Source organism: Lepidochelys kempii, chromosome 9 (assembly GCF_965140265.1).
Source record: "Lepidochelys kempii isolate rLepKem1 chromosome 9, rLepKem1.hap2, whole genome shotgun sequence".
Lineage (NCBI taxonomy): Eukaryota > Metazoa > Chordata > Testudines > Cheloniidae > Lepidochelys > Lepidochelys kempii.
The window spans coordinates 50,207,983-50,233,534 of NC_133264.1; the positions used below are offsets into that span (position 1 = coordinate 50,207,983).

Consider the following 25,552-nt stretch of genomic DNA (forward strand, 5'->3'; position numbering starts at 1 on the left):
GTCCCATTGGTTTCAATGGAGAGTGGGTGGGAAATTTTCCATCAGAAAAGAGCGTTTAGTTGGAATCGAGATTCCAACGGCTGGGATTCCTGCCAGCTCACCCACCTGCTCCTTAGCAGCCTGCCTGGGTACGTCCACATGGCACTGTTAAATCCGCCGGTGTTAAAACATGGTGTAGACACATATCCCTGGGGGCTGGTAGGATCCCCAGCTCCTTGTCAGCCCACAAGCCTTGGGAGACCCAGCTCCCGAGATGCCTGGCTCTCAGGCTCCCCAGCTCCCTGCTGGCAGGCTGCTGGGGCTCTGGGCAGCTGGGGGAACTAGACAAACATTGTGAAAAGCCCCAAAGGAAATGCTACTTAGACTTTTTCCACATGAAATGTTGGGGTTCCCATTCTGTGGGACATGCAGAGATTTTATTTTCCATTTGGTTTCAGACCTACTTTTTTGTTTTCTCAGGGAGTTCCCCAGGCAATGGGAATCCCACTTTCTAGCACCCTCTATCTCAGCAGGGTTATTCATGGAGTCAGGTGCCAGTCAAGGTGACTAAGCTTGTCAGAATCTGCCCCAAATGGACAAGACAGAGAAACCCGGGGGTGGGGGGGAGAGGGGGCTGGAGGAAGAAAGATAGGAGGGAGTCTCCCAAAATTAGTGTAGGGGGCCTCATCAGGAATCTGCAACAACCAGAGAGTGTGAAGCCCGGAACTGAAGGCAGGGGAGGGTCTGCCCAGAATGGGGGTATGGCTATGACGGTGGCTTTTGCTTTGTGGTGGGGCACTGACCCTGAGGAAATCATGCCCTTCTCTTCCACCTAGAAACAAGATGGCTGAGTGAGAAGCAGATGATTGTTTAAGGGAGAGGCACTGACTGCACTTGCATCTGGGTAGCTTCTTTGCACGGTGACTCCCGAGAAGGGGCCGCCTGGCCAGAAGGAAGTGACACACCTGCAGCCCCAGGCCAAATGGCCAGCGGAGACCTAAGGCAGTGCATCAGAGGCACTCCGCTGCAGCACACTGTTGGCCGGCCCGAAGAACTAGCGGTCTCTCTGGGAGACAACACATATTCCATAAAGAAACGGTTGGGAGGACAGGGCTGTTTTTTTCCCGTGTCCCTCCAAGGGCCTCCGTATTGCCCTCACATACCCAGCTGCCAATCCCCAGGATCAGCCAGCTTGTGCGGCTACATGGAGGTGTCTCCCTGCGTGAGGAGAGCTCCGCAGGCTAGGGCTTACCGAGCTGTCCAGGACGCCATTGCCATCGGTGTCATAGAGACGAAACATAACTGCAAGAGACACAGACATGAGACGTTATGGAGAGTGGAGAGCGGGGCGAGCTCCTGGGGCTGCCTCTTTGTCTGTAGGCTCTCACGGCTGGAAAGCATGCAGCCACTGAACCTGCAGCCTCCAGCCCAGACCCTCTCAGAGGTGGGACTATGGTGTAGCCAGCTGTTCCTCTCTCCTCAGTCGAGCACAGCCAGTTGGACACCACCAATCCCCAGACACGTACACAGGCTGAGAGCCTCAAGGGCCATGTTGGTGCAATGCCGGATCTCCATGGATTAAGGTGGAATGATGCAGCGGAGAACCAGGCCCACTGTCCCCATCGCCCCTCGTTCCCCTCAGCACTCTGCCCCCAACCCCGGAGTGGCAGTGGGTATAGGAACATCGTCTGCCTCAAACTCAGACATCCCCCCGCAGAGGAAGGCTCCCCCGACCCAGGTGCTCCCCACACCATAAGGGTAAGCGAGACCGTGCAGTTGTAGTAGCAAGTGACTTCAAGCCAAGGACTGAAAACGCTCAATTCAGTGGCAGCTGCCAGAACCACCAGGGAGCAGAGCTAGCAAACCAGGGACTGGCAGAGAGACCCCAGCAGACAGCCTGTTAGCATGAGCAGCTAGGTGGGTGCCGATCCCAGCTCTTTCCCTGCCCTCGGTGTCTGCTTTCAGAGCATGTGCTCTACAGGGCAGAAGTGGTGCTACTGCAGTAATGCCATCAAACCAGTACAGGGTCAACATTACTCCAAAGGAGCAAGGCATTTGCTAGACGACAATGCAGCCTAGTGGACAGAGCCTTTGGCTAGGATGCAGGAAACTTGGATCCTGACTCAGTCACTGGCCTGCTGAGTGACCTTAGGTAAGTGTCGTCCCCTCTCTGTGCCTCAGTTTCCCCATCTGGGAAATGAGCTCCTTTGCAAAGCATCTAGAGCTCTACGGATGGACAGTGCCAGGCAACAGTGCGGGAGTAGCTCACTTCCTCCTGGGTGTGGCAGGAGAAGCAAGAACACAGGCCACAGGCATTCTCAGCACACCGCAGGCATGGGGCAGCCCTGAAGGACAAACATGTAATTGTTTCTGAGCCTCAGAAAAAGGAGGTTTTGAAGGTGATATTGAAATTCTCCTACCTGACTTTGCCAGCTGGAAGCCAGTAAATTCTTGGCACCTGGAGAAGTGTTTGTTTTAATCCTAGAATATAAACTCTCCTGAACTGCTTAAGGCTTAACAGCTTGACACTTGTGCTCCAGGATTGGACTGGGCCACCTCACAGTCTCTCACTGTGCTGGGACTTTCCCCTAGTGCCTGTGGCGTGTGCTCCAGCATTTAAGGTTTTATTTAAAAAAAAAAAGAAGTCTCCAGCACTTTTGGTTAGAGACAGCCTTCCAAATACAAACTCCACTTAGACCAGTATGGCGATATCTGCCTGCATCTGCAGACAGCCTGAGACAATAGCTGTGAGATGTCTGAATTGCCCCATGCATTTAAAGAGATGTTGACCCTGGAGTCTAATGATGACACCTTAAATAGCAACACTGTTAACTGTTTCACTGCTGATCAGAGTCCATAAGACAGAAAAGGGATGGTCATATTATGAAGAGAGGCATTATGTAGTGTGAATGGGCATTTCAGTGGGTGTCATGAACAGTGTTTGGGAAACGATCCTGCTCATTTTTTCAAATCGCCTCGCTGTTAGAACTGCTCTCAAGAGCTGCAGCCATTGTGTATCTAGTTAGCTGTGGGTCCCCATTGTCTTTGGCTACATTTTGTCTTTTTTCCAGCTTTACAGTAATGTGCAAATCCAGTCTGAGAGCAATGAATGTGGCAGAGACGGAATTGCTCCAATAAACACGCTTTAGGGCCAACACCTCTAGTCCGCTGTTTATGTAGGGCCACTAGAAATTGTGCCACAATAAAACATATTTTAAGACGCTTTCAAGATAGATTCATAAACCACCCACCAAAAAATCCCCCCCGCCACAGTGAGCATCATCTCCTCCTCCAAAACAAACACATTGCCCCTTTAGAAAAATCATAAAAACAAAAGACAACGCAGGCCACAGAAGCTAGGGGGCAGCCTCATGCAATGCTTAATTTGTGCCAGGGCTTGCTGGGGCTCACATGGCAGTTCATACTCCGGGTACCTCTGGGCTTGCTGCATCAGTTATGCATGTAAAAAATTGCTTGAGCCCCAGCATTTAATTGCTTGAGCCCCGGCACCTCTGTCAATACAAATTAAGCACTGGCCTTGTGCAATTGCATTGCCCGCTAATATGACAAGGACCTCTTCCCCTTGCAATGGTTTGATGTGCGTGATCCTCAGATAGACACAGGCTGGCAGCAGCATCCATCCCTCGGCATAATGACCTACTCTTCGCTCATCTTCCTTCTGCCGCCGATCTTTGTGTCGGCTAAGAAGCAAGAAGCAACGGCGCACAGCAGAAGTGAATGACTAAAGCAAGCCTCAGGCAGAAGGCCAAGCAATTTTAATGAGAACAGCAGAAGAGATGAGTAATTATTGCCCAGCAATGCATGGCCTTTCTTGTCTTATTGCCGCTCACAAACAGAATCTATAAATAAGTCTTGTGCTGTTCTGGGAACCATCTGAAAAAGACAGTCGCTAGCTCCCAGTATCCCCTGCTGTGCACTCTGGCTCCCCACGGGGCCTGTCTGCTAGGGGCACATTCTCAGAATTTCCCCTTGGTGTTTGTGCCACTGTCGGCAGTCATGCTAGGAGCCCTAGTGTAGACAAGTTGCCAGCGGCCCCAGTGTAGTTGGCACTGGGTCATTTCAACCTGCTCTGGGTGAGGTTCTGTAAGATGGTGTTAAAAATGTGGCCCTGCTAACTAGGGTGACCAGATAGCAAGAGTGAAAAATCGGGACAGAGGGTGAGAGGTAATAGGAGCCTATATGAGAAAAAGCCCCAAATATCAGGACTGTCCCTATAAAATCGGGACATCTGGTCATTGTACTGCTGACCTAGGGCTCCCGACGAGGCTGACTCAGTATTAGCCAGTGCTGGACGTTTTCAGCCCAAGGCCAGGTTTTAAAGCTATTTAGGTGTTGCTGCACTCAGCATTGCAATGCCTGTCTCATTTGCCAAAAGGATTTAGGCATAGAGGAGCCAAAATTCCACTGACGGTCAATGGGGCTGAGGCTCCTACGGGCATGTCTACTCAGCAACTGGACACCCAATGGGGGGTCATGTCACCTCCCCCCGCCCGATTTGCTCCTTGGCTTGTACTGAGCATGCTCACACGGACTGAGCATGCTCAGTAACACTGCTGAAGCTGGCTGCCCTCACTCTATCCCCCACTGTGGGCAGGCGCGGGTCATCTCTAGCTGCATAGACTTCCAGACTCGGGCTGGGGCCTGGGCCCGAGGCAGTGGCATAGCTGGGGGGGAGCGGGGCAGCGGCCGCTCCCCCTCCGAGCAGAAGTGGCGCCTTTTTAATTACTTGGCGCCTTTTAAATGTTTACTCACCCAGCGGCGCTCCGGGTCTTTGGCGGCGGGTCGGGGGGGAGCGGAGTTTTAAAAAGCACCACCCACTGGTACTCACCCGGCGGCGCTCCGGAAGACCGGAGCGAGTGAAGGACACGACGCCGAAGTGCTGCTGAAGACCCGGAGCGCCGCCGGGTGAATACCAGGAGGTGGCGCCTTTTTTTAATCTCTGCTCCCCCTGTTTTCTCCACCTGGCTGCGCCACTGGCCCTAGGACCTTGCAGGTTGGGAGATTCCCAGAGTCTGGGCTCCAGCCCAAGCCTTTCAATCTACACAGCAATGAAACAGCCTCGCAGCCCGACCCCACGAGCCCCAGTTGGCTGGCATGGGCCAGCCGCGGGGTTTTCTTTGCTGTGTAGACACACCCTAATTGCCTAAACTCCTTTTGAAAATGAGACTTAGGCTCCTAAATCCACTAGGCATTGAGTACTAAGCACAGCCCTGCCTAAATCCCTTTAAAAATCTGTGCCCGAGTCCCTAGCGTCGAGAGAGGCCAGTGTTCAGCAGAGCTGCAGTGCTCTGAGTCACGCCTGACTCATGCCAGAGGACACTGTGAACTGGGTGAAATAAGGTTTCACAGTAGCAGCCGTGCTGGTCTGTATCCGCAAAAGTAAAGGAGGACTTGTGGCACCTTAGAAACTAACAAATTTGAGCATAAGCTTTCATGAGCTACAGCTCACTTCATCGGATGCAACTGTAGCTCACGAAAGCTTATGCTCAAATAAATTTGTTAGTCTCTATGGTGCCACAAGTACTCCTTGGGTGAAACAGGCACTTCTTTCCACCTGATAAGGGTGAGGCTGTTTATTATATGGGCAGTGGAAGGCTGAGGATGGCCTTCATTGGTCATTTCCTTGCTTGCAAGGGCTGGGGTTTGGGAAGAGATGTGAGAGGCTGTCACGTAACCACCTCCACTGGATGTTTAGATAGAACATTTGGGGCTTGGAATTCCATACCAAGCTCCAGGCCCGTTGGCGTACAGGAGGGAAGCACAAGGGAGCAAGAAGACACGATTCCTGCTCTCTGCTCTACCACACGCTCCCTGGGTGACCTTTGACGAGTCGCCAAAGGCTAGGTTTCATTGGAACCTGGTGGGAGGTCCCATTCAGTGGGAGTCAGGGTGGGTACCACAATCTGGCCCATGTCTTTGGGTTCCCCATAAGCATGTCCATCCCCACCGTGCAGGGCAGTTGTGAGGCTTAAAGAGTAGGTTGAGCACTCCAAGATCCGTGGGCGAGGTCCCAGTGATGAGCAAACCGCTGCTGTAAAATATCAACTCTGACACAGGAAAATCTTACCAATCCAATGTATTTCTTCCCATCCTCTCCATACCGGATGTGCTGCCCGTCTCCGCTGTGCAACGTGAAAAGCCAACTCATATAGTATGTCCTGTTTTATTAACAATGAGCGAGGGCACCTACAGCCTTTTCCACTATTTTAAATCAAAATGGATAAAATCAATAAATACCAGGAGTGAGACGTAGCAGGAGTGTGCGTGTGCATATTTGAGCAGTCGAGCTTTCCCCATGTTTTTTCCCCAAGAAAAATCCTGAATGTAATTTTTTCATTTGGCTTTTTTTCTGAGGGAATGTTTTTAAAAACAAATGCAATTGTTGTTTCAGTTCACTTTGATCAGAAATTTCCACTTCCATTTGGTTTTACAATCAAAACATAGTCCACATTTTGGAATTTGGTGCTTTCCTTTTTCTCCCTCTTTTTTTACCCTGGAGACGACAGAATAAATGTTGCTAGTGGGTTATTTATTCACTCTTTCCTTTGTGACTTTTCAAAACGTCTCCAGCTTTGGAAAAGTGACAGAGAGGCCCAAGGAAAAATGACACTTTCTAGCATTGCCTGGCGTTCGTTATGTGGATCGTATTTACGGTAGGTTGACATTTTTTTGTCAAAGCAGTTTCCCATCAGAAAACACCATTTCAACTAACCGGAATAATTTCCATGAGTTCATACAGAAAACAACTGGATTAAAACCATTTCAAAAATGTCAAAACTTCCCACGCTGACATTTTTGGTATAAAAAGTTTTGATTTTTCACTTCAAAATGACTTTTTGTTTTGAAATGTATTTTATATTTAAAAAGCAAACAAATTACAAATGGTTAAACTTGAAAGGAATGTTTCAAATTTCTCAAAACAAAAGGGTGCTGTTGACCAGAAATTTGTTTCATGACAAATTGTGAAATTTTGTCTTTTTGTCCAATTATTTTTCAAAAGCTCAAGATTTTCGATGGGACATGCTTTTCCACATAGCAGACAGAATGTCATGTACATCTCTGAGGGAGAGAGCTGGATAAATACACCCTCTAGTCTAGGAGAAGCTACCCTGTGTTACAAGCTGGGAGCCCGGGAGTTTTAATCCTAGCTCTTCCTCTGTCTGCTGTGAACATTTTTAGCACCTCACAGCCTTACTAACCAGAGCCTCACCGCAATAGAGCCAGGTTACACTAACAACTAGCTAACTGGCTTTAAAATCTGGAGAACCTGTAATTTGAAAATGGCCCTTCTTTAAACTGGAGATGGATTTTCCTAAGGCTATTTTTAACATTTACTCATTAAAAAAATTAAATGGCTCCTTTGCGAAACCAGAAGACGTGGCCCGTGCTAGTCACTGGCCGGTGTTTGTGCTCAAGTCTGTTCAAAGCAACTGGCCATTTAAAACCAAAGCCAGTTGTCGTTCACTGCGGAAGAGTAAACCACGTGGAAGTCACAGAGATATTCTGGGGCTTATGCACAGCTGGGCGAAGGGCAGCCCTGAAGAGAATGAGAAGGACGGGTGCAGAAGGGAGAGAAGCCAGCGTTAGGGGTGAAGATACAAGGGCTGCTGGGAAGCGAGAAGCAGCATGTGGCGATTCCCTGCATGGGTGGAGGGGATGCGATGGGAAACACAGCGACTATGAGCATGCAGCCTGGCAGCACTGCTGCGTTTCATACAGCAGAGTGGATGACCTTACCCCAGCTCCTCTGGGCAGGAGAGAACACACACAGGCGCTGCCCAGGCTCCCCACACGGCCTCCCTCAGCATCACGTGCCCAGGAATAGTGGGGGACGGAGCAGCCAAGGGCTTGTTCCCATTAGAATTCAGCACAACCCAGTTAACATGTGTGAGAAAGCACAGCCTGACCACTTTCAGGAGCCTGAGCCTTTCCCTCTACTATAGGCAGCAGCAGCTTTGGGCGTCGCTGGTTAGCAGCACTTGGATTGACGGCACAGGCCAGGGAAGAGGCCACCGTATATGGAATTAAAGATGAATGTTGTTTAACAAAGAGCTCCCAGAGGTTTGGCTTTCCCACGGCTATGACTGATATTGTGGCAGTGCCCAGGGACCAGAGCGGCATTGGGCGAGTCATTGGACAGACGAGGAAACCCAGAACCCTCCTTGCCCCAGAGAGCTCCCAGCTGACGCTTTCCAGAAAATCAGCTGAAAAATGCAGCTTCAGGTGGCCCAAAAGCATTCATGATTTTGACACAAATTTGCAGAATAGTTTCAGTCAATTTTTTCCCCAAGCTCGATTCACAAGAGGACAGGGGGGTTGTGTACCGTGGGAGTGCTGAAAGCTGTTGAACCAAACTGTAAACCCTGCAAATGATGGAAACCACTTCAAACCAAGGGTGCGGCCGCACCCCTAGTTCCAGCACCAATGCAAGGGGACTTGGGCACCATTCACAAAACAGCCAGAGGAGGAGGAAGCCCCCTTGCCTCCCCTGTAATCTTTAGTTCTGTGGTTAGGCCACTCACCCAGGATGTGGGAGGGCCAGGTGCCAATCCCCCCAGCCCAGGCAGTGCCCTACCCACTCTGATCTCCTCTCTGGCCCAACGACTACTCAAGTATTTTATACAAAGGGGAATAGCTTCAGCAGAAGTGTCTGAGAGAGACCACTGCGATCACTGCCCTGCCCCAATCCTTCCTCTCATTCAGCACCTGGCAATGTGCCAGGCAGGGGCGTAGACATGGGTGGATCTGGGTGGGGCATGGCCCACCCACTTACCATCCAGGCCCACCTAAATCTGAGCAGGGCTGTAATGTTGCCATAGCAGTCTGGAGGCGTCACTCGGGCACCTGAAATCCAGGACGGAGCTAGGCGTCCGCCCTTCAGAAACCTACGCTCTGGAAGCTCTGCCTTGCCATTTTCTGAGCCGTCCCATGCACGTGCCCAGCTTGGCAGGGTCAGCCCTGTGTCTGGCGGGGGGCACCTGGGCTAGGGAGTGGGCACGGTGTCAGAGGATAAGCTGAGTTAGCACTGTCTGTCATTGCCCACTCACCCAAAAGTCAGGGCCCACTCAAATTTCCATTCCTAGCTATGCCACTGGTGCCTGGTGTACCATGACTCAAAGGTGAACATTTAAGGCACTTTGGCTGTTGGGCCCAATGGGTTTGAGGACCTGAGAGCTGCCGTGCAGAGTGTAAATTCCAAAAAAATTCAAAAATTTGAAACTGGCATCATTTCAAGTCAGTTTGGTATCAAACTGTGTCTGCCCAGACTGCCACAATGCCTTATGGGAATTGTAGTTCAGGTGCCTCTTGCCCCCATTCTCCCTTATGGGCTGGACTCCCTAGTTGGAGTACATCTCCCATGATGCACCTGTAGACATGGGACTTTCATCATGGACCATGCAGCTCAGTCAGATGAGAGATTACAGTGCATCATGGGAGATGTAGTCCAGTGAAGGAGCCCAGCCATGAACTACAACTCCTACAAAGCATTGAGCCACCATAGTCAATGCTGAACTAACCCAAAACATTTAATTTCAGGTCAGTTTAACAAACTGAAATAGTTTCAATTGGATTGAAACTGTATTTTCAATCACAAAATTATTCTGAAGGAAAAGTCCCAACCAGTTCCATTTAGCACTGCCATTGGTGAAGTCCCAGCTGCTAAAAAACAAACTGGGGAAACATGGATATGTCTAGCTAATCCAGCATTTCTTTCTTTCATTGCCAGGCAAAGCCCAAGATTTAAATGGAGACAGAAAACTAGAGCCCTGCACAGATAAAACATTTATATCCAAATCTGATCCGCAATCTGCAGACATGGTCCACAGATGTCTGCATCTGTGAATATGAAGCAGATATCTGCAGATTTGAACCTGCACTGTCCCTTGGAGAATGGTGTGCCTCTTATCTCTGTCTCCATTTGCTGCCTCTTCAGAATAGAGGTCCCAGGTCAGACTGTTTCCCCAGAAGAGAGGTGGCTTTGAGGGCTGAGTGCAGTGGGATGAAGAACAGGGGCATGGGTGGAGGAGTTTGCTGCTTTTTAAAATTTCATCAAAATTGGAAAAATTTCACCCACTCTGGTGGGGAGGTGAGGCATGGGAGCAGTGATGCTCTGGAGGATTAGAATACTGGTCTGAAAGAGCTGGGAAGCAAAGGGGGGCAGAAATCAAAGACACACCATTAATCAGGGACTGTCATAGGGCCTTGCTCTTCATATGCAAGTCAAACCCAAACTGCCTTTAAAAAAACTAAAAATGAGAGAGTATTCTGGACTGAAGCACTTCCCTGAAATCAGCAAAGCCATTTGCTCTTTACTGTCATAATCTGGAGTTTTCCTTTCATGGAGTCAAACATCTGAGATCACATCGACCGTCATCCTTGTCACTGGCCCACACACACCATGGCCTCTTGGGACAACATAGCAACTCAGATTCTCCAGCTGTAAACAACACAGACCCCCGCCTCTTGAGGGAAACCAAGGCCTTGTCTGCATGGACAGGTTTATCATCACAAATTAGGGTGTGAATTTGAACCCATTAAGTTATAACTGCCTATGTGGATATGCTCATACTGGTATAAGAGAGGCTTTAGTCTATCTTAGTTTAGCTTGTGTCTCTTGGGAAGGAGGCTTAAGCTAAACCAAATGAAGCCACGTTTCTATTGGAATAGGAGTGTCCACATGGTGGGTTATAACTATGCGAGTATAACTGGTAAAATTTTCCCATGTAGACAAGGCCTGATTCAGCCGTTAGCCTGTGACAGTAATGCAATCCTGATTCCATCCAGTACAGGGCAGTGGTGTGCAACCACTCTAATAAGTCCATCACAACACAGTGCTTCACTGGGGACAGGAGTCTCTGTAAGCTAGCGAGCTCATTTCTCTCACCAGCAGATGTTGGCCCAATCACAGATATGACCTTCCCCACCTTGTCTCTCTAACATCCTGGGACTGACATGGCTACAACTACACTGATTGCATCATTGACAGAAACAGACATACGAGTGACAGGAGAACTATGGCAAACACTGAAGTTTCCGCTGTTTTCTCTTTTAAATATTGCTATTGCTCCAGAAAAGCTCATCTCAGATGCATTTTGCCTTAGTCCAGGTTACAGCAAAGTCAGGTACTTTGCTAGGGTCACACTAAGTGGGTGGGCCAGCTGGGAACACAAGACTCTCCCCGCCCTCACAGTCTTTTCTCCCTTCTCCCAGTGACCCATACAGAACAGCCTTTCTGAATCAGTCCTCCCAGCTCTCCCCACCCAGCCCCACCTTTAAACAAGTCTCCCGGAGCCACGTCTCTGGTACTTTGGGCTCACATGTTCTCCGTGTCCACCAGCACTTACACTCCAGCTTGTCCTCAGCCCGGCCCCTTTCCAGCAGCGACAGGTAGCAGACGATGTCCTTCAGGTAGGCTACCTGAGACACGAGGGCTGGCAGGTGCTGATTGGCCGCTTTCAGGGAGTTGTGGGTCTTGCGCAGACTGAACGGTAACCTCTTCTCCAGGCTTCGTGAGCCTGTGGGAGGAGAGGAGAAAATGCAAGGCCACCCCAAAAATGCCAACTCCACCCTTCCCGGTCTTTCCCACATGACCTGACCCCTCGCCAAGGCGTTTTGTGCTCAGTTCCATGGGTAGGACTGAGAGAATATGAACAGAATGTATAAAAACATCCCATCTTGTGGTATTTTTGTGCTTCCACGATGCCAATTCATTTCACAGAGACCATCAGACAGCTGTTGGCTGGCATGACTCTCAGCTACTAGAGGATCGATGACCCGTGGATGAAAGACCGACCTTCTGGCAGGCTTCACAGAGGCCAAGGGCTGGGCTGTACAGGACATGCTGGTCCCTGAACCACATGCTCTTCTCTGCACCACACTCCAGAGTTAATGGAGGAAATTAAAATAAAAGGGAGAGAGGCAGCTCATTGGCTTGCCAGGGCTCAGATCGGACACTCTCAACATGCAGCCCAGCAGGGCCTGGCCCTGCACAGATTGTTGGAGCTGGGGATATTTCCTGCCCTCCTCTTCCTTGTGGAACTCAGGACAGAGTTTTTTTACCACCCCGTCGGCCTCTGTGACCACTGCTGCTATGTAATTAAGACATTGACGGATGGCGTCTCCGTGGGCTTGGAGACTTATGGCTCAAGTCACAAGCAAAGGTGCTAAGATGCACTGGCCCCGCTGCTATAGAACTGCTGCTCCTGCTGGGATCAGACAGACTGCGCATCATCCATAACTCACTTGGCTCAGCATTCAGAGGATCAAATCCCCACCCAGAGAACATCCCCAGGAGAGATCTATTGCCTCACAGAACCCAGCTTCCAAACATCCATCGCTCCCCTGTGCAATGGTTTGATTCTGAGACACTCTCCCACAAATTAAGAGTCCCAGAGTCAATGTCCCCATTTCTCCCAGCAGCCGAGAGAACTGGTACAGACCCTGAGCTCTGCTGGAAGCACAGAGCTGGCTTTGTGGCCAGATTGGTCCCATTATCTGCATTTCCTCTCTAGGCAGGAAGATGAGGGAAGAAAGCTCTGGCTTTTGTCAGCTTATCCCTATGAGAGGCCAGGCAAAGCCAAGGAGCCTGCAGGCTGAGCCAGAGGCCTGCAGCAAAGCTCACCTGGGGACTGAGGGCTGAGCACAGCCCCAGCGGAAATCTTCGAGGAGCCTGATGAGTTGTGAGCAGAGGGGGTGCCGGCAGTGGATTTCTGAGAAGAGGACCTGGACCAGTTGGGAGAGGCGTTCCCAAGGGCACTGGTGTTGGCTAGAAGTGCAGGGGTCAGAGAAGCGGACTGCTGGTCTGCCAGGCTAGAGGGGGAGCTCCTGGAGTCAGGAGTGTGTCTTCCCAGGGCACTTAAGAGAGTTTTCCCATTGATCCCTGAAAGGCAAACACAGGAACGTGGAAAGTATGACATCAATGCCCCAAACCCACCCGACTGTCCCTAAAGGTGGCTCCGGGCTGAACCAAAGGAGCCCAGAGTCCTGCTGGGGCTTGGACAGCACCAGGTTTGGAGAACCCATCTGGGGAAGCCACTCCTGGGGCAACACACCTAGGCTGTGTAGCACACACACTTGCCCTGGAGTCATTAGCCAGTCCCCAGGCCAGTGTGAAATCGCAAACAGGGCTGTGGTTCATCCCCTGGGATCTCCCAAGGGTAGCAGCATCTGGACTCTTCACTCCCTCCATTTGTGAGGGATCTGGAGCTCTGCCCCCTCCCCAGGGGTCATCCCACTTGACCGAGGGACAGACAGTTCTAGAGGTTCCATGGAATCTCCCTGGGTGATCTGAAAAACAACCCCTGGGAATCTCCCCTCCCCCTCACCTCCCGCTGCTCTGGCCTTCGCCCTGGGGCTCCCACTGATGAGGGCTGCCTCACATCCCTCAGTTTGCTGATCCCTTTCTGGCCACCAAGGGCAGGCTCCTCTCTCCAGGGCATGCCCCTGGCTCTCTGCGCTGCCCCTCTCACACATACCCCTGACTCCAGGAGCCGGAGCAGAGCTGGGCGCAGAGCAGCTCTGAGCAGCTGCCCACCACATGCTTCCGGGACGCTGGCTGATCCACCAGCTTCCCAGCCTGAGTTTTCCAGGCTGGTCTCCTGAGGCGTCCCCGTTCCGCCTCTCTCTCCACTTACCTGAGGGTTCTTCGGGGAGGGAAAGGGGCAAGACCGATGGGGCTCTGTGCTGCTGGGGGAGCAGAGAATAGGCACTATGGGAGGGGGAGCTGTGCACAGAGAACATGAGAAGCAGCTAGGCTGGCGATGAAAGGCCACCATGGAAAAGTCCTACAGACTGTAACAGGAAAATCCAGGGGGCTAAATAACAGAGAATGCCATCCCCCATGCTATCCCATAGACCCCTACAACCACCACCAGGGAAATAATGCTCCCTTACACTCTAGAGGACACTTAAACCTACAGACAGATTCTCGTGTCCCTAGGTAGCTGGAACCTAGACAGTTGGTTCTAGCTGGTTAGACACCTGGGAATCACTGCCTGGGGGATATTCAGCCTGGCCTTGCCAACTGGGCCCTGATTCCACACATAAAAGTGTCCACACTGCCGCTGCTTTCCCCGGCCTTTGAGCTGGGTTCTCTCTGATGTGCTATTAATTGGCCAGAAGGAGTCACTGGGGTGATGAAATTCCATCTCCTTTCTAAACCAGCTTTTCACATTAGTCCCAGCACAGGTCAGAGGATTCCTTGGACCTCTGGGCCCCACCTGCAGGTGTTTCTTGGCGCTCCAGGCCCCCATCTCTATGGAGCTCCCTGCATATGAGATTTAACAATCCATTCCAGACCTGTTGCTGCCTAGTGGGCACTTGAAACAGATCAGCACCCTTTGTTGTGCTGACTGCAGTTGCGAAAGGACCTGGCCAGGTTAAAAAATAACACTCACCTTCTTCTTCTGCACTCAACTGACTTGAGTAATCCATTTCCCTGCACTACATACCAACACAGACATACAAAACCCTGGATGCCAACCCTTCCAGGCCAGCCACTGGCACGGGGGGGCGGAGGGGGGATGGCCAGGTGTCGGTCCTTGGTGAACAAGGGAGACAAAGCTGGAACTCGGGCTGGGTGGAAACTTGTTGGTTTGTATCTGTCAGTTGATTGCTTTCCCTCCCATTTTAGTTGGGCTGAGATTCCATATATCATGCCATGAGTCACAAACACAGTGGGTACCTGTGACGGGGGCACAGGCCACTTCAGTCTGGATGGAGATGCCCGCATCAATAGATTTTGGCTCTGAGCATGTAAGAGAAGCAAAAGAATAAATACACTGAATGTATCTGAATTCATTGGAGCTCTATGAGAAATAGTGCAGTAGTCCACACCCCCATCTTTTATCCAACCTCCCCTTCCTGGGGAAAAAGTCAAGGAAGCAAAGCATTTAGTGACAAATACTTCGACCATGGCCACCTCATCACGGATCTGCGTATTCCTTCAGAGCCACATGCGCACACTGGTGTTGGGTGGAGGATACTCTATTAATTACGGTAGATATTAACTTTACAGACATAAAATTAGCATAATAATTTGGCACTGGGAGTCAGATGTTCCCACCTGAGGAGCTGTGATAGGACCATGCTGCATTCCCTCTGCCTGCCTATCTCCTCCGGAGCCCTAGGGGGCACTACCCACTTCTGGGAGCGAGGTACTTCCCCTTGTTAATATCACATTGCACTAGCCAATCCCACTGGGCAGGTGTGGATACACGGCACATACTGGCACCCAGAGCCACTACCCTGGGCTGCACAATGGCAAATGCTGCACCCACCTACCCCAGTCCTGAGAGGGCCACACTATCTTAATCTGTGGGATGAATGCTGGTTACTGGGGCATATGGTGTCTGCAGTCACTGTCCATGTCTCTGAGGCTGAATGGGGAAACAATGCTGCAGCTCCAGCTGACATACCTTGGCCCGGCCTCCCCATGATGGAGGCCACTGTGAGCACTTAAATCCTGTGCTCCAGTCCCTCCACTCTGCTCCCACTGCCTGGTCCTCATCCTAGATCAGGTGCCAGCTACAGCAGAGACCATGTTTTCACGTATAGACCACCACCACAGCTGCACTCTTCTGGGACAACACAGTCCCAAAGCTCAGGGAGAAGTGCACAAGAGCTAGGGATAAAGCATTCTTTGCCACAGGGACCTGGCTACAGAACAATCTCCCAGAGGAGGGGAGGCCAGGCCAGGCCAGAGTCTGACGATCTTTAGGAAACACTGCAACACTCTCTTCTCTGAGGAAGCCTTTCCACTGTCAACAGTCTGACATTCACAACATCAGCACACCCAACCATACCCAAGGGAAAGAGCTTTCCATACCCTGAAAAAGGAGGAGAACCAGAGACTCCACGATGCTCACCAAGGCTCTCGCTTTGCCCCTCCACTGTACGCGGAAGCTGCTTACATACTACAGCAATGCGGAACCTCAGTGTAGGCAGGAGGGCCGCGGCACGCTGGCTGTGGGCGCAGTACAGAGACACACTGAGGCTGCCCAGACCATAGGTGTGCCAGCTGCACAGTTCTGTTCGCGGGGCGGGAGGTCATTGGAACTGGCTCTTCTTCAGCAGATTCTAACTATTTACAGTCAGGCAAACTGGAGACCTAAGCAACTTGTGGGTCCCTTCCAGCCACTGGGAGTGAACCTCTTCCCAGCAGCCTGTGATGCACGTGGCCACGTAAGGGCAGCCATTTGGGTATGTTACTGAAGTATTAAAGAGGGGTGAAAAAGAACTGCTGTGAAGAACAGATACCCTGATGCTTCCAATACACAAGATTCCTAGAGTGTAAGGCTAGAGGGACCATTAGATCATCTACTCTGAGCCCCGCTATCACAGGCCAGTGGATGCCACCCAGTAAAGGATGTTGACTTCCATCTCTAACCTAACACCATGTCATGAGTTGCCCGTGCCCCATGTCGGCTGCTGGCGTGCAGAGCAGACAGGAGAGCAGGAGCAGGCCAGATGTTGCTTACCCAGGATGTTGAGCTGTGAGATGCTGGAACCTTGTTGCCGAGACTCCGGGGAATACTGGCAGATCTTGCGTTTGAAGGACATGAAGAGGTGCTGGCAAAGCTCCTCAGGAATATCCACCTCCAGGTATGTCTTCATGAAGAGCCGAAACCCCTCGTAGTCAATGGGCTACGGAGGGGAAACACAGGATGCTGTTAGAAATGCCCTGCCCACCCATAGAGCTGCCTGCGCTCTGCTCCAAACCATGGTTTCCACAGGACGGTTTGCTTCCCACAGTATGTGCCAGGCAGGGCTCTTTCTGAGATGCTGACGGGAAAGGGCAGAAGGGTTTTCCAGCCATTGCCAGTGTCTGCACCAGAGGCGTAGGAAACTGGGAGCTGCTTGGGGAGCCCTTGGGGAAGCCATGCCCCACAAGCCTGCTGGAACATGCACAATCCCATTTTGAACATCTACAGGATTGTGAGCGGGGTCTTGTGGATGGAGCTTGGTTTGTGGGAGGTACTTCCCCCAACCCCTGCCAGAATTTAACCTGCCATCAGGTGTGACTGCTTTAACTCCTCCACACCCAGACTCCTGCCCTGAAAGCACTGAGGCCAGGCCCTCCATGGGCACGACAGCTCACATGCCAGCCAGCCAGGAGCCTCTCTGCTAGGCTACACTACAGGGACTGGAAAGGGGAAATGGCTTCATGCCACCCTTCCCTTCCCTCCCAGCTAGCGCAACTCTGCCTGAGCTCCCTCCTCCTGACCATGCAGACGTATTCCCGGCTGCCCTTTCCATGCTGGGGCACTGGGAGATGATCCCTGCTCTCTACCGGCCCAGAGAGGAGGTGTTGCATAGCTCCTTGGCCACAGCAGGAAGCAGGTCACCAAGCCCAGGAGACTTCCCTTTCATTAGCTGCACTGGAGAAATGTGAGCATATGTTGGGAAGCTGCCAGGCTCCCTCTTCTCACAAGCCCTCTTGGGGCTGGATGCTGACACCAGTGAAAGGGAGTGAATGCTAACTGCCCCCTTCCTCTCAGCTCCTGGTGGACACGAGCCCATCACCTGCCCGCAGCATGGCTGGATCTGACTGGTACCCGCGCTGGCGGTGCCAGTGGAGAGCTGATGGCACGGATGGAGATGCCAAGGGGAGCCATGCCCTGCTCTTGTCCATGCGGACTCTGCCTGTCGTGGTGCCATTCTCCCGCGCTGCCATTGCACACAGCACTGAGCTGAACAGGGCTCTACGGAGGGGCAGGGCACTTACTACTTCCCACAAAATCTACTGCAGGAGCTGACGTTTCTCCCCCCTGTTCTCAGCCCCCAGGAGAGCTCTTGGAGAGGCTACGTGGGGAGAGGTGTGGTGGGTCCCCATCCAGCATGTCTCCATGGGGTCTTAGTGCAGCATGCGGGGAGAGGGCAGTGAGCTTTGATGGAGCTAGCTCGCGTCCCGAGAGCAGTGACCGCACTGCAGCACAGGCTGGTCAGAGTCTGGGGTCCATGCTGCTGCAACTTTACTGCTCTCAGCTAGCTCAGTCCACCTGCGGCGACCATCCCCCGACTGCAGGCCACGCCACTTCGCTTTTTAAATCAAACCCTCAAGTCCCCTGCCTCTGTGCATGGCACATCTCAGCCCCAGCACTGCTCGAACTGAGCGTTCTGAATTGAGCTACACAGGCATTCATTACCCACACAGACCTTCAGCCTAACATTTCACAGCAATGTGCCTGTGGCACTGAGGCCTGGACACCTCTGTGCACTTGGGCGGCAGAGCCGATAGCTTCTGCCAGAGTGACGTGCAATCACAGCCATTTCCATGGATAGTTTTGGAAAGTTAAGGGGCTTGTCCAATATTCAGTGATTTCGGCACATCCACGATATCACTTGACACTGTGGCGCAAGGGCTAATGTTGGCTCTGCAGAACACTATGGACAGAGCTATATGATGGGATTCCCTGGCCCATCAAGATGGGACTATACCCACGCTGGGTAGTGTGGAGGGGTACCCAGACCCATCTCTGGCCTGGCAGGGAAATATCAAACTTCCCTCCTGGGAAAGGCCGCAGCTGTCTGTCGTCGTTGCAGAGGTCTTCTGGCAGTGGGAGAGATACCTGTCAGGTGCACCCCTCGCCACCTCCCATCGCTAAAGGGGAAAACTAGTGGGGACCTGCTGGCCACAGGTGCGCAGCTGGGTGATGGCTACCCTGTTGGGACTCCTAGCTGAGTGTGCGGAAGCCAGCATGCAAAGCCGAAGCTAATAGCCTAACCACAGCCACCCACCACGGGGAGAAGGCAGGTCTCTTACTTGGTTCAGGGTATCTTGCTTCTGCAGCAGATGAGAGCAGAGAAAACAGAGAGGAGAGTTTAGCGAGCGGCAGGAGGGCAGGATCCCTGGCAGTGCTAGCGTACGCCCAGAGACATGCTGTGCAGGGAACAGCGTTGCCACCTTACTTTGCAAGTCTCAGGCTATGTGGGGTTTTTCTGAAAGCCCCACCTGCCGGAGTCAAGAGACTGCAGGAGAATCTTAGCTTTCATTTATAAGCAAGGGAAGTTTCCAGTCCTCACCACTGCAGAGAAAAGCTTGAACATATGACCCGAGTGTGCCCTAAAAGCGCGAAAGCTGGGAGGAAAATAAAAAGAATCCAATGTTCGTTTTAAAAATCGCATGACTCTTAAGCTAATCTCATGATTTTCCGGGATCTGGCTTACGCTTTGTGACTGTTTGAGGTTGGTGATGCTGGGAAGTGGGAAAGAGAGGCCTTTAAAGAGTTAAACTACAAAAGTAACCAGTTGGTGGTTCTGCTGCTATTCCCAAGGAACCCCTACCCCAACCCTGTGCTTTACACTACACTGCCTCAGTGTGGTGGGGTGGAACGGCCTAGCAGGCTGGAGCTCCCAGTCATGTGTTGGCAGCTGCCTCGCTCCTGCAGAACTTTGGAGTAGTTTTGGGCATAGCAGGCATTGACCTGCCCAACACCCAGATGTGGAAGAGAGTGCCAGGCCCAGCACTCAGTAGTGAGGCTACAGGCCAAGCACCAGGGATAATTGCAGGTGGTGACTGCAGGATGGGGTAGAATGTCAGAAGGTGAAGGGGAGAGACAGAATGAAGGGAGGAAGGGCAGAGGGGAAGGAGCAAGGGGGAAAGCAGCGGTAATGAGAGGAGCAGGGAGCCATGAGGAGAAGTCAGAAGACGAAGTGGACAGATGAGAAAACAGTCGGCTGGCATGGTGGGTGGATGAGCCGAAGCAGTGATGGGCTGGGGTAACAACAGCTTGGAAGAGGGAGGGAGGGAAAGGGAAAACATCTGCCAGCTAGACAGAAGGGTCCAGAAAGCAAAGATGACCACAGAGCTGGACACCACCATTCTTGATCCACCATGGGGACAGCAAGGCTTGCCTTGAGTCAGGGGTTCTCAGCTTGGAACTTGTGGCCTCCGATGGGGTCGAGACCACCTTTCTTTCCTTCATGGCTAGATGGGTGATGGTCCTGGAACTTTTCCATATGGTGACCCCAAGTTATAACAGAAAGCCAAGAACTGCTGCCTTAAGGGGTGTACTAAGGAAGAGGACATGTTTGCCCAATCGAAGGGTGGCCATCCTTTCACCCTGGCCTCTCGGACCTGGCATATGGGGATGTATTTCTCATTGGCTTATGCCACTGTTGGCACACCCAGAACTCTTGTCTGTCTTGATGGAATTGCAGGTCAGCTAATGAGAATGTCACAAAATGATCTTAAAATTGTGAACGCAAATGGAGCTTTATGTTCATCTTGGTATTTATACCTCCCATCGCCACAGCAGCCGAATGGCGCTGAGCAATCATCTATCCGGGGCAGCAAATGGACCTTCATATCTGGCTCCTCAGCTGATGTCACTTGACAAATCTGCACTGCAGTCACTAGACCTACACCAGTTCACATCAGCTGCTGATCTGGCCCTCCGCGGGGGAGTTTTCTTCTTTGTAAATAAGTTTCCCATCCCTAGTTGCAATAAAACATGAATCAGTGCAGTCACCGATTGTACTGCTAAGGTGAGTGAAGTCCCTTGGCTATATTATTCCATTACCAGCAGCACGCTATTATCACCCAGAAGTGCACATGCGGTTACCTTCTATTGCTCAAACAACATTTTACAGCAACACACATAGAAACAATGCCAATGGGATTCTGGAGGCATTGTTGTAACTACCTAGGAGCACAAAGTGTGAGTCACCAGAGCGGAGGGTGCAAATTACTTGGTTCCTTGTCTCCCCGATGCTATTGTTCATACTTTTATAGGTAAGGTCTAAACCAGGTTTTTGGGCAGAAAAGTGGCAGATAGTTTAAGCTGGGTGCCAATACCTTGGCAGATGCAAAGAATCAGTGGACTGACTAGGTTAGCTGGTAATTACAAGTAAGCAGGGGAAGCTGGTGGAATGGGGTAGCTGGTCCAATAACGAAGTGGTTTGCTAAACCAGGTTTCTACAAGGCTTTATTCAAGGACCTTAATGTCCCCAGGATATAGGGAAAGGACGCAGGATTTACATAAACCTCAACTCAAAAAGAAAACACCAAGCTTGGGCAACTAGCCTGCCTTGGAGCAGCTGACTGACTAGCTCTGCCTCTCCCGAGATTATCCCCCACCATGATACTATGGATTCCTGTGGTCCCTCTGAGGACCCGCTTTGAGTGTCATGAATGACAAATAGCAATGAGCTGCAGCAATCAGGAGAGGGAGGGATCTAGAAGCATGCTGAAAGGGTCAATGTTCCATCCAGTTTTAATTAATGTTCATCTATCCCCTGAAGTGGGAAGACCAGAGAGGCAGAGAAATAACTAGAAATATTGGCAAGAAAAACATAAAATAATAAAGTGCAACACGTGGGAAATAACGAGGCCAGCATCCATGTGCAGAAAGTAAGAGCAAGTTCAGTAGTAAATGCTGGCAGTGATAGTGGGCAGCAAATTAGACAGAAGTTCCCAACTGTATGGAGTTGCATAAAAGGCCAGTGATGGGCTCCATTCACAGAGCAGGGAGGTGAAGGACCTTCTCAGGCAGCTCTGTTGCCCCTTCATCTGGCATGCTGCAGTCCTGGAGACCTCAGGGTCAGACAGATACTGACAAATTCGATGGAGTTCAGAGAAGCGCAACAAAGTCCTTAGGGTGCTGGAGGGACTGATTTATGTGGAAAGATTCGAGAAGTGAATCCAAAGTAGATCGCATGGCTAAGTGATAGCTGACGGGAGAGGGGTTAATAGGCCGTGGAAGGGTAAAAATACCAGTAGTGGAGAAGAAATGAACTTGAGGGGGGTCTAACCAGGAATGATTCATCCAGTGAAGGGTTCTTCCCCACTGTACACTTGCCAGTGTCTAACTTCCATGGGGAAGTAGTAGAAATCCCATCGCCTGAGCATTTTAAAAGTGGGCTGAATTGAGTACTAGGGAGCGTTCTGTAGAACACAATCCTGTATTTGCTCAGGAGCAGACTAGACAACTCACTAGGTCTCCATCTCTAAAGCCCAGCCCATATGTCCCTGTCGTCTCTGGGCCACAAGCGTCAAAGGGCAATTCTATTTTGAAACAGCCAGAGTAGTTGGACCACATGGGGGCCACTGAGAGGAGTGGGAGGAGCAAGTCTGCCAGGATATCTCTGAAGATGCTATGGGAGTGAGCAAAACCACTAAGCTTTACCCTGAAGGTCCCAGCATGGGTGGGAGGAAGGGGTTTGATGTGGGTCCCAGGACAGCTCCCTCAAGAATGGCAGGAAAGGTGTGTGACAAGCAGCACTTTGTTTACTAAATTACAAACCAGATGGTGGAGGAAATGTTTATCTTGGGTCAACTGCCCCTCTCCCACAGCTGATCTGTGCTTTGAAGACATTTTAAATGTAATTAGTCAATACACTACTTTCCCCAGAATGCATTACACCTACGCGATCCTCTCTGTGTAAGAGGGATAGACTCACTGTGAAAGACACATCATAGGAGAGGAACAGCCAAAGGCGCCCTAGGCAGGAAGCAGTTAGAACTCACTGAGGTCCACCCACCACACATCATTTGTACAATGGCTTGTTTTCTCCTAAGTGCCTGTCCGCCACTCTTTAATAGGCTCACAAGCGTAGCTCCTAGTGATGCCTTTTGTTGCTCTGTTCCATATGGTAATTACCTTCAGAGACAAGAAGTTCCCTCTGTGCTGGCTCCTTGTCTAAAGTCAGTTTGTGTTCTTTGGCTCTGGATCCTGTTGCGTTCTTGAATAGTTCTGCCACTTTCATTGCCTCTCCTAGCTGAGGACAACCCACTGCCTGTTCTTAATCACCTTGCTTCAAATGATTCTAATCAAACATCCCTGAGCTCTTTACAGTTACAACATCTGCTAAAGGCTCTGTTCTATTGGCTCTCATCCGAGCCTTTCAAAAAGCATCGTCTACAAAACCCAGCCATCCCAGGAGACATGTTACAAAGGACAGACTCTTCCCAGACCTAGTCCATTAGGAGAGTCCATTTTCACAGCATTGTTCATGGCTAAAGAGTGGGGGTTGGAGAGTCTGAGGGGGAACGGAGACAGGTTTCATTAGGGGGAGCACAGACATATAGGGAGAAAACAGGGGTGGGAGTGTTTCATTTGCAAAGAGTGAAGCTGAATGCAGATATGTTGAATCAACAGGACTTTAATAAACCCTGTGTACGGTTTTCTCTGTCCATGTGACTGAGCTGCTTCCAACATAACTCCCGCATTCCCTGTTCTGTCATCAATGCCCAGAACTGTAGATAGTGCCAGCTGCAGGGAATGGTAAGCCTTAGGGAGAGGAAGGCATGCATACAGACTGGCTATTGTTTTTAAGATCTGTTTTCTCTTAAATGCTTTGGTTCTAAATAAATGATCTCTTGCTTTCAGGAGAACGTGTGGTCACTGGATACCCCTGTCATTGCCCCGGAGGGAACAGACCTCCAGTTGCTCGACATACATCAGGCCTGCAGATGTAATTGCAGTTGATGCATGGATGACTGCAGCCCAGAGCCTGGTGTGAGAATGGGACAGCCACATAACTCCATCCTCAGGTAGGTGACGGCTCAAGGCCTGAGACATTGGACACGATGCGCTTGAAAAGACCAGGGTGGGGGCCGGGGGCGGGGGGAGGGCAGAGGTGCAATGAGCTCAGTAGCTATGACACACTTATCAGCCTTTCTGGCCTGTTGGAAGGGGATGAATATGTAACATGCTGATGTTATAAACCTCCTTACCTGCTCTGGGTTATATTTTGAGAGAACTCCATCCCCTTGGAACTCTTCCAAGACATCCTTCAGCTTCTTAGTGGAATCTAGGAGGACAGAACCATATATGAAGCACTGTGATGCTGATGAAGAAACAGACTTCCCCCGCTTGCCATAAAAACCATTAACAGCACATCAAGTTCTGATGTCACAAGTTTTCCCAGTGATATTAAGCCACCCATTTAGAAATAGGACAGCTAGAGGCCTAGCATGCTAGGAACAGTACCATGTACTTACCCACTTATTTCCCCTTCTCTAGAGCAGGCACCTGGTGCTCCAGCCAGTGGTGAGCTGGAGCCAGTTTGCACCGGTTCGCTAGAACTGGTTGTTAAATTTAGAAGCCCTTTTAGAACCGGTTGTTCCACAAGGGACAACCGGTTCTAAAAGGGCTTCTAAATTTAACCGGCCAAAAGTGGCGCCTTAGGCACAGAACACACACCGGCAGCTCCCCGCCCTGCCCCACCCCACCCCCAGCTCACCTCACCTCCGCTCCACCTCCTCCCCTGAACGTGCTGCCCCGCTCTGCTTTTCCGCCCCCTGCAGGCTTCCCGTGAATCAGCTGTTTGCGCGGGAAGCCGGGGCAGGCTGAGAAGCAGACGGCAGCTTCACATTCAGGCCCAGGGAGGTGGAGGTGAGCTGGGGGGGGGGGGTGAGGAGAGCCGCCTGCGCCGCAGCAGGTAACCCCGGGGTGGGGAGGGCACAGGGGAACCGCTCCCCGCCCCAGCTCACCTCCGCCACCCTCGGCCTGAGTGTGAAGCCGCAGCCGCCTCCTTCTCAGCCCTTCCAGGCTTCCCGCCGAACAGCTGATTCGCGGGAAGCTGGGGGGGGGAGGGGCAGAGAGGCAGAGCGGGGCAGTGCGTTCAGGGGAGGAGGCGGAGCAGAGGTGAGGAGAGCTAGGGCCAGGCGCAGGGTGGGGAGCTGCCGGTGGGGGCTCTGCACCCACCAAATTTTCCCCATGGGTGCTCTAGCCCCGGAGCACCCAGGGACTTGGCGCCTAAGGTGCCACTTTTGATGTGATCAGTGGGGGGAGCGGCTGCTCCCCCTGCTCCCCCCCAGCTATGCTCCCCCGCCCCTAGGAGCCAGAGGGACCTGCCGGATGCTTCCTGGGAGCTGCCCTAGGTAAGCACAGCCAGGACTCCCTACCTTGCCCCCCTACCTTGCCTCCCTACCTTGCCCTCTGGCTCTTAGGGGTTGGGTGGCACCCACTACGGTGGCCCACGAGACCCTCCTGCCCAGTTCTGGGGGCAGTCAGGGGACAGGGAAGGGGGCTGGATGGGGCAGCGGTCCGGGGGGGGCGCGTCAAGGAACACGGGGAGTTGGATGGAGCAGGAGTCCCGGGGGTGGGGGTGAGCAACGACCCCCTCATGGGATGAGGAGGGAACCAGTTGTTAAGATTTTGGCAGCTCATCACTTGCTCCAGCCCCCATTACAACTGGGGTTATTCCTCTTCTTCCATACTCCTAGTTACTTATTTTGAACCTCCTGCTCTAGCTTCATAATGTGCAGCCAGCAGGGGGAGCTGTACTCCCAGACACTGGGCCCAAGCTGGGAAGACAAACTATCCATTCTAGCTGGTGAATATTACAAGAGGGTAGCCGTCTGCAGCCAAGCAGCCAGGAGAAAAATGCCCATGGCAACTGCCCCCTGCTAGAGATTAACACGAGCAGCAGAGGACAGTACAAAGTGAAATGACTCCAAGTGAAGAGGGCATGAAGGGTGAGTGGGATTCCCCAGCCCAGACAAGAGGGGCTTCTGTGGGGAGGCTGGGCAGATGCACAGGTCAGACAATGAGGTTTCAGAGACATGGGGGAGGGGCACATGCAGGCAGGCCAGGCCAAGTGATGG

At 51.7% G+C, this 25,552-nt stretch overlaps 1 protein-coding gene across 4 annotated transcripts in view; it reads right to left on the reverse strand.

Annotated features, from left to right (window-relative positions):
* Nucleotides 1-25,552, reverse strand: part of DGKG (diacylglycerol kinase gamma) — a 142,036-nt gene that overhangs the window by 90,362 nt on the left and 26,122 nt on the right. For 3 of the 4 annotated variants that reach the window (XM_073360314.1, XM_073360312.1, XM_073360313.1), the window contains 7 exons: nt 23,678-23,754; nt 18,764-18,784; nt 16,479-16,644; nt 14,684-14,746; nt 12,623-12,880; nt 11,346-11,516; nt 1,232-1,281 (listed from right to left, as the gene is read on the reverse strand). In XM_073360314.1, the coding sequence (XP_073216415.1) occupies nt 1,232-1,281; nt 11,346-11,516; nt 12,623-12,880; nt 14,684-14,746; nt 16,479-16,644; nt 18,764-18,784; nt 23,678-23,754 (806 nt within the window). The other variant, XM_073360316.1, reaches the window with a different exon arrangement.